The following is a 9,678-nucleotide window of genomic DNA, read 5'->3' as shown; positions in this document are numbered from 1 at the left end:
GGCCACTGAGTGTAGACTGAGGGAATACAAAAATTGTGTAGCCACTGACTGTAGACTGAGGGAATACAAAAATTGTGTGGCCACTGAGTGTAGACTGAGGGAATACAAAAATTGTGTGGCCACTGACTGTAGACTGAGGGAATACAAAAATTGTGTGGCCACTGAGTGTAGACTGAGGGAATACAAAAATTGTGTAGCCACTGACTGTAGACTGAGGGAATACAAAAATTGTGTGGCCACTGACTGTAGACTGAGGGAATACAAAAATTGTGTGGCCACTGACTGTAGACTGAGGGAATACAAAAATTGTGTGGCCACTGACTGTAGACTGAGGGAATACAAAAATTGTGTGGCCACTGACTGTAGACTGAGGGAATACAAAAATTGTGTGGCCACTGACTGTAGACTTCAGAAATACAAAAATTGTGTGGCCACTGACTGTAGACTGAGGGAATACAAAAATTGTGTGGCCACTGACTGTAGACTGAGGGAATACAAAAATTGTGTGGCCACTGACTGTAGACTGAGGGAATACAAAAATTGTGTGGCCACTGACTGTAGACTGAGGGAATACAAAAATTGTGTAGCCACTGACTGTAGACTGAGGGAATACAAAAATTGTGTGGCCACTGACTGTAGACTTCAGGAATACAAAAATTGTGTGGCCACTGACTGTAGACTGAGGGAATACAAAAATTGTGTGGCCACTGACTGTAGACTGAGGGAATACAAAAATTGTGTGGCCACTGACTGTAGACTTCAGGAATACAAAAATTGTGTGGCCACTGACTGTAGACTGAGGGAATACAAAAATTGTGTGGCCACTGACTGTAGACTTCAGAAATACAAAAATCCAGTAGCCACTGCCCACAGACTTCATGGATCAGCCACTATGTGGGGAACAAAGAATTCTATTTACTCTGTGTCAGATTATGAACAATGGTAGAACAATATCTTCCACCACCAACTTATCATATTTTGTTCTAGTTATCTACATATTAAATGCAAGAAGTTTCAAGACATTTTTAAAAATTGAGTTATTTCTTCATGGGAACATGAAAAAACAGAGATCTGAGCTCACACTGGTAAATATACATGTGACAAACTGCCAATCAAACTACAGAAACCTACAAGTACATGAACACATATTGAGATTTAAAGGCAAATACTTTTCTATACATACATAATTAACACAATATCCTCAGTAAAGGTAAACACTTAAGTAGGAAGCATAGCTTAAGTCAAGTTGATGAAAAAAGAAGTAAAATTAAATCTTTTTACCTTTAAATATTAGCCAAAAATAAATTTTAAAACTTGATTAAAAAGGAATTAAAAAAAATTAATAAATAAGCTATTTAATTTAGTTTTTAAACAAATAGGCCTACTTGTTTTCAATGAAGAACTAATAGAGAGAAAGGTAATATATTTCTTCTATGTATTTGAGTTATTAAATTTTTCTGTAAATGGGTTAGCTATGAGTGTAGAGTTCAACACACTAGAGGTTGCACTGAGAGCGGTCTGGTTTACTGAAGACTTTGTTGTAGGGATCAACGTCAAGACACTTTTGGCAGAGGTAGCCTGATTTTGTACAGTGGTCATGTCCAGATTTTTCAATGTGCTCATGTCCAGATTTTTCAATGTGCTCATGTCTAGATTTTTGACTGTTGTTGTGGTTAAGTTTGTGAGGGCTGGCAATACAGGTGAGCTTGTAGCTGAGACATTGACTGGCTTAGTTGGGAGAGTCGTAGTCTCTGGGATAGGGATAGGAAGATTGTTCTGGGATCCACTCAGTCTTATAAAGGCATCCCACATTCCAAACGTGGCCCTACAAATAAAATGCATACTAAATTTAACAATGTTCGGGTAAGCATAAACATAATGTTTTGTAATTCACCTACAAATAAAAAAAATTAGATTGCCAATAGCATTATGATGTGTAAGCACACGCTAAACTTTGAGCAACATTACTAATGTAACAATCATCTGACATGAACTAGCTATAAAACAAGTAAAAATGATAAATGATGAAGGCAAAATGATTAACTATCAATGCTGTATTTCTAACATTTACCCTTGTTTATAATTAACTATTATTCAACAGTTGAGTAAAAAAAAAGAGTGCAAGCTATTAAAAATTACCCTTTGCTAATCTAAACAAGCAATCAAGTCAACAACAAATTACCCTATGCTAATCTAAACAGGCAATAACAAGTCACAAATTACCCTATGCTAATCTAAACTGGCAATAACAAGTCACAAATTACCCTATAATGCCAAACAACACCAGCAACCAATTGAGCAAAATTTGCTTCTTGTTCAGTTTTCTGTCAACAGAAAATAAAAATTTAATTAACACCTTTTTGTACAAGAGACAAACTAAACAATTCAAGTTTAATTTAAAGAAGAGTAAAAAAAAATATTTTTCACTCGATCAAAATTATTGTTCAGTAGTTTCCCTTAGATTGAGTTATTTCCCTTGATGGAGTAAAGACTGACCCTTTAAACAACTTCAAATGGAACAAGCCAGGCAGGATGAAAGCTAAGAGCGTACAGCAGCTGGCCCCCACCAGGGCCATGAGATCAACAAAGTTGGGGATCATCACAACAATGACCCCTGTCAACAGCACCACCAGACCACGCATCACATTCTGTAACAGACCACATTTTCAAACCATTAGAGACCATTGGTCTAATCTTCAAGGGAGACTACAGTCAAATATAACACTGAACATAAAATAAATTTTAAATGGATGTTGCTATTTCACTCACCCCTTTCCAAACAGATCTATCTGGGTCAAGGATAAAATAATGTTCCAGAACTTTCATCACAGGGAACATCATAACTGTAAAAAAACAACTCTCCTTCATTAATCATGCTAAAGACTTTAGTATTAAGTAAAATGTAGTTATCACTGGGAACATCAAAACTGTAACAATATTTTTCTTCATGAATTATGCTAGTGACTTTATCATTAAGTAAATAGTAGTTCCATATTTAAAATGCTAGCAGATGTACAAGTGAGAAGCAGACTTGTCACATGAAAAAATTGAGATAAAATTACAAAATAACGTTACATGGGTCTACCAACAATTTTAAAGTTTGAAATGCCTCAGCTTATCTAACATGAGTTGTAACAACAGCATGACCAACCAACACTGAAGTAGGTCACAGAATAAAGGAAGAAACATGTATACATGAACTCACCAGGATATGTACAAAATAATGCCAGACAGAGGCAGCATTTCACAATAACACTGAAATTAAAACCCTCACCTGCAAATAAATAAAATTGTTAAGTAACTTACATGAAATATTATAGAAGTAATATTTTTGCTTTTAACTTATTACAACTTCTCCAAAGTTCTATCAGCCTACGATACTATTTTACTCTCTATTCCCTCCTGCTGAGAGACTTCTCCTGTTTAGAAATTATTTTTACCACGTACACAAATCTTTTCGTTTAATGTTTGACAACATACAGGAATTTAATTGAAATGTTGAATTTTATATGATTGAGCATGAGAAATGGGCAATGGAAAATTATGTGCCCAGAATTAAAATGTCATTTCAACTTTACTTTAAAATTATAATATATATATATATATATATATATATAGGCCTATATATATATATATATATATATATATATATATATATATATATATATATATATATATACACATACACACACATATGATTACATAAAACTAGATTTTCGCTTATCAATGACGTCATTATTTCTGTAACATTTCTTTTCGTTTTGAAAATTTCCTATTTGTTCCATGTGCATCATGATCGTGGGAAGATTCGTTTCTCGTCAGTGAAAGCTTTTTTACCCTTATGTTTTCTTTAGAGCGTTCCAGACAGACAGAATAACGAAACAGTTATAGTGATAAAACTAGATTTGAAACTTACCATTTGGAAGATTCAATGTAATGATTTGTTTTGTTTCAGCACCAAAAGACTGGAAAAGAATAACAAACGTATATAAGTTAGGGGAGGTAAGTTCCTACACTGTTTACACTTGCCAAATGAATAATATAGGACTACACGTCTAGGAAAAAAACTCACAAGTTAATGTTACATGAAAACTTTTTTCCCACAGAATAGGTATACCTACTTGCTGCCAGTTTTTTTTTCTATTTCTAGACATGTATATTACACAAGTCACAAGTGTAAAAGTGGTGGTACAAATGTATGAAAATAAAAGGGAGATAATGTAGGTGTCTCTTTTTATTAATACTAACATACTCAAGCCAGAGGGTAAATCCTTACCATATAACCAAAAACTCCAAATGATATGTACAGCACTGTCAATAGTCCTATGGTAGATAAAAAGTACCTGGAGAAGAAATACAGAAATTTGAAAGAATTACAGGTGAATGATTGAAAGTGGCCTAGTGAATGATAGGTGAATGATTGTAGCTGGTTAGGTGAATATTTTTTTAAAATGCACATTAAAAGTGAAAGTAACTTAATCTCATAAAAACATTTTAAGTAATGTTATTCTGTGTGTGATAAGACTTACCTATTAAATTTTGACTTTACTTCTTTAGCAAGAGAATTTTCAAGGGAGAGAATCAAGCCAGCCCCCTGGATACAAAAACAATTGTAAAAACACTATAATTCTCTGGTGGTAAAAGTATATTTATCTTATGTGTTCTTAATTTGGTGTCTATAGAATAGGAACATCAGGCTTACAAGGTGAAATGAAAATGTATTAAGCTGTTGTTGTTGTTACATTTTAAAAATTTCATTGTTTTTTTCTTTAAATGGATAAGCAATAAAAAAATTTAAATATGTCATTTTGAAGGAGAAATAAAGGTTGAATATGGTTTTCCTTAGGGAAAAACACCAGAAAAAATTCTACGGTAAACTTACTTCATAGCAGTAGATAGCTATAACAGCAAAAAAGGGAAGATTTGCGAGAGATATCTCTTTGGGGTGGATTCTACAAATCAGAAACAGAATAAACTTATAATGGGAGATAGACCAGAATATTTTTGGTGTGTCAGTGAACAAAACAAAATGAAAATTAATTATTTTTAAAACATGTCTATGAATTCAAACAATTTACCTCACTTTGCTAGCATGCTTGAAATCAAACCAGAAAACTATGCCAAACGCAAAGAGATTTGAACACTGAGCTATCAAGCTGAAAATAAAAGTGACAATGCAGTTCATAAGAATTCTAGAAATATAAAATAACAAAAAAATATATACATAAAAATAAATGAACAGATAATTTAAACCCCACAAAGAGGTAGCTACATAGAAACCCTTAAAATCCTGCTGTATAAAACTTACCTTGTGATGGCTAGACTGCTAAGATTTCTAAACATTGTCAAAAAACTTAAAGGAGGCAAAACAATCAATAGCCAGTATGTCCTGAAATAAAATTTTAATTTTATTTACAAGGTTAAAATTCAAGAGCACACATGTTACAAACGTCATTTTTTGTGCAAGTAATATGAGCCCTGAACACATTATTAATAATAAATAGGCTTAATTATTCTAATAATCATAATCTCTTGAAAATGTGCATTTTTTTTTACAAGTTTTGAATGTATAATTAAATAAAATTATCAAAGTGCAATAATTTTAAACTCTGAATGTAAACAAGCAGTATTAATAAGTAATAATAAAAAACTGAATACTTACCTTTCAATTTTTGGTATAAGGCTTGATAGATTTTCACAAATAAAAATCAAATAAGCACAGGAGAAACCTATTGTGGGAACAAAATAAACTCTATATGTTGATTAGCCTAAAGAAACAATACTAAAGAAATGGTTGATATATATTTTTGTAACAACAATATTTTAAAACTTTAACTAAAGAAATTTTTTATACTTTACCTATTTGAGATAAAACCAAGGCAAAATCAACCAGTATTCTACCAGTAGGACCAATGGCTTCATAACCTAGTTAAATTTGTGAAAATATCTTAAAAGTGGCTGAGTTAAGTTTTAATATCCCAAGCTACTAAAAGTCTAAATGGATCAATAATTCAATAAACTCAATTTACACTGACCTATATCTCCATATGTTAAGTCATGAACCTGGAAAGATGTTTTGAGTTTTGTTAGTCATAAGATTGGGGCATTAAATGCACAGCTCATAAAAAAAAAAGTTCACATTCACCATGTTTTAACAGCCATAATAAAGAAAATTAAAAATGTAAGCTAAAAAATAAATTTCAGCAAAAAAAATATTCATACTTTAAATCTAAACATATGATTCCATATACATGCAATTACAAGTTACCAAAAAAGGCTTTAGATCTTTAATTCTTGTCATCATATCCCCTTCTGTTTTCAACAAATCAGCCTTTTCTTCTTTTGTTCCAGCAAAATGTGCATACAGGCTGTCTTCTTTCCTGCCCATGTTTTCCTCCCCTGACTTTGATCTATCCACTATTCGATACTTGCACTCCACTATAAGCAGCATTGCTTTCACACTATGAATAAATTAAGAAAAAAATATAAAAATCATTCAACTGATTTAATAGTGTAGTTTAGTGCAAGTAAGGTACTATAGTTATACTTCCTCTATGGTAATAATTTAGCATTTTAAACTGAAGAAAAAAGTACCTTAGTACTGCAACAATAATTATGATGAAAACACCTTCCAAGATTCCAGCCTACAGGGAAAGAAGAAATCATTAAATTAACATTTTGTTAACCAATAATAAACAGTAAAAAGCTACAACTAACTGAATTTCATTTGTTCAACACTCACTAGACAACATTTGCCGCCACACCACACAACTTTAATAATGTATTAATATACATTGTGTTGGCCATTGTACGTGCAGGATTCAAGGTGGGAAACCCAATTTACACTCGTTAATAAGAGCTCCCCTTCCCAAATGTGTGGGTTGATAGTTAATTTCAATTTCCAAAGTTTTATTCATGAAGGATGTAAAATAATATTAGGGAGATTCTCCTGGCTACCAGTAACCTGGATTTTGGTGATTTGACTTTGACAGGAAAGAGGACTGTGGATGTAGAGCTCTATACTCTATTATCATTTTAAATTTAAAACTTACCTCTTTGAATGCATAGGGAAGACCTAACACACCTGCTCCAACAAAGGCAATGAATATGTTGGCACAAATTTTGAATGGGTTGGAAGTTCCAGTGCTTTTGTTTAAGTCTATTAAGCCCATCTTCAACAAGTATAAGGTGTGGGAGAATGGAAGAAATATAAGGCGAAATATTCTTAAAGATATTAATTAATATATCATCATATATCTAAATCTACTCAATAGGCCTTAATAGATCTACTAATTATGGTGTAAGCTTCATTGTAGTCAAGTAATTCAGTAACTTACTACTATTACTAGATCTAGATATAGATCTAGAAATCTAGATTCTAGATCTAGATCTGGTAAAACTCCATTTTAGAGTATTTTATACACCGCTTCACGTTCACGTCAGGTTGAGCTTATTTTAATATAAACACAACCGAAACACACAAAAACGTTAGGAAAACACTAGGATTAGAGCTAGATCTAGATCTTTTTTATTGAATTTTATATGAATATGAGTTTTAATTAGAAAAGGTAAAAAAAAAACAAAACAAAAAAGCATTAGAACAGTTCCAATCAAATGGCATGCGATCGTCAGCGGTGAGCTCACATTGACTTTAGGCTTAATTATTAGCATACGTCATAAGTATAATAAGTCATAGCTTGGGTAATAGCTTGAAATGGTGTTGGCCTCAGTTTTGGGTCATCGTGAGTTCATATAAGTTTTAAATAATTTATTTATACTTAACTTATAATCTAGCATTCAATATTCCAAATTTAGATTTTTCTCACGTTTTGACAAGAGTAAATAATCAAAACTAGAAGTCTAAATCAAAACTTCATACAGAAATAAGCCCAATGTTTTCCTAAGTTTTTGTGTGTTTCGGTTGTGTTTATAATAAAATACGCTCAACTGGAGGTGAAAGTGAAGCGGGTATTAAAATTCGAAGTGTCTACTCGGAATAAGATTTTTCGGCAAAAGATAGTTCTGCGCATGCGCAGTGACCTATAGCTAGGGTTAGGGCTAGAATGAGGGTTAGGGGTAGGATTAGGGATAGGGTTAGGGTTAGGATTAGGGCTAGGGTTAGGGTTAGGGATAGGATTAGGGCTAGGGTTAGGGTTAGGGATAGGATTAGGGATAGGGTTAAGGATAGGATTAGGGTTCTACGGTTGTAAACACACGCATGCGCAGTACCATCGAAAACATCGCCGCTAAGTCGTAGTTTCTCTCCATTGCGCATGCGTATCGCATGCGTATCTTATTCCGACTAGAATCGGCCATTAAAATTATAAGTAAGAGATTAAATAGTAAATAGGCCTAATACTATACGATGGCATGGAGTTTTACCCTTAGTTAGAATTAGTTAGGATGTAGATTTAGATAGAATCATAGATCTAGATCTATTCTTAATTTAGATTCTAGATCTAGAATCTAGATCTATATTATATTATATTCTGCTATTCTAGATCTAATCTAAAATCTAGATCTAGATGAATCTAGTGACCTAGATCTATACTTCTAGTCTAGCTAGATCTAGATTAGATCTAGAATCTCGTTCAATGCGGATTTTGAAAAAAAAATCTATATTCTAGATTATATCTAGATCGAGATGGATCTAGTCTATTGTTTATTTTCTTGATTAAATAGATAGATCTATAAGAAAATAATATTTATTTAGGCAACAAGTAAACTAGGTATCTAGATTCCACATAACTTACTTTTAGGCTTAGGCTACAGGTTTTGTTTAGTCTGCTTTTGTAATGTTTGCCAGATAAATATTTGAAACTTTGCCACAGATTAATGAATGCACATGATAAAAAGACTCAAATACGCTCGTATTTCTATAGTTACACTGAAGAAACGTTATAAATCTAGACAATTTTAAATGTCATTATTTAATTTTTATAAAAAAAATATTGTTCTTTGTTAAACATCAATTAATTTTATACCGATTAATATATTTAGTCCTTGCAATTGCATTATTACAAACAAAAAAAAACCTTACAAATACTTTAATTTCTCCAACATGGCAGGTCTAAACAAGTAGACAGTGAACGTGGAGTGAAGGCTAGGTTGTTGTCATAAGTGTCGACCTTCAAATAAATGAACTTAACACGAATAATATTAAAACCGCGCACGACTGTTACACCTATCTCTAAAGTACCGAGTTCAGATGCAGGACACATGCCAAAGAGACGTCGCTGAACCCAACAAGCTCACGTTAGCCTTTTTTTTAAAACTAAGGCGCCCGGGCAGTGGCGTCCCGAGGTCGATTGTCATCAGGGGTGCTAACTGATGGTGTCAATTGAATGTCATCCCCCCACATAATCCGCTTCAATAATTTTGCATTACCGGGTTGGTGTCACTCCTCTCTCTCTCTCTCTCTCTCTCTCTCTCTCTCTCTCTCTCTCTCTCTCCCTCTCCCCCCCCCCCCCCCAATGCCTTGTTCATTATTTTTACGGAATAAAATTTTGGCAGTAAATTTTACAATTCTTTTGTGTGTCTTCTATCTTTATGCGCCACCCATTACACTTGGCATCGTTTCAAACCGGAAGATGTCAAATTAGTAAAATTTATTTGGTGCTCATCACACAGTTAGTAAATAGATACAATACAATTTTCCAGCTCTAGTTGAAAAGTAAA

At 33.1% G+C, this 9,678-nt stretch overlaps 1 protein-coding gene across 2 annotated transcripts; it reads right to left on the bottom strand.

Moving 5' to 3' along the window:
• Positions 1–807: 807 nt before the first annotated feature.
• Positions 808–7,192, bottom strand: LOC131936955 (uncharacterized). Of its 2 annotated transcripts, XM_059294110.1 has the most exons (17): positions 7,053–7,192; positions 6,595–6,644; positions 6,269–6,461; positions 6,036–6,063; positions 5,860–5,925; positions 5,663–5,729; positions 5,309–5,389; positions 5,079–5,156; positions 4,883–4,952; positions 4,530–4,594; positions 4,277–4,343; positions 3,917–3,965; positions 3,206–3,274; positions 2,770–2,843; positions 2,497–2,648; positions 2,265–2,324; positions 808–1,825 (listed from the first exon to the last, which is right to left on the bottom strand). In XM_059294110.1, the coding sequence occupies exons 1-17, from the start codon at positions 7,170–7,172 to the stop codon at positions 1,432–1,434; spliced, it is 1,683 nt and encodes a 560-aa protein (XP_059150093.1). In that variant the 5' UTR covers positions 7,173–7,192; the 3' UTR covers positions 808–1,431. The 2 variants fall into 2 exon arrangements, with proteins under 2 accessions (XP_059150093.1, XP_059150085.1); XM_059294102.1 differs by lacking the exon at positions 3,206–3,274.
• Positions 7,193–9,678: the final 2,486 nt, after the last annotated feature.

The sequence above is a fragment of the Physella acuta genome, unplaced genomic scaffold (assembly GCF_028476545.2).
Source record: "Physella acuta isolate Inbredline_101_S28 unplaced genomic scaffold, ASM2847654v3 ptg000017l, whole genome shotgun sequence".
NCBI lineage: Eukaryota > Metazoa > Mollusca > Gastropoda > Physidae > Physella > Physella acuta.
The sequence above is the reverse complement of the archived record's forward strand: the minus strand, read 5'-3'. Positions and strand labels throughout refer to the sequence as shown.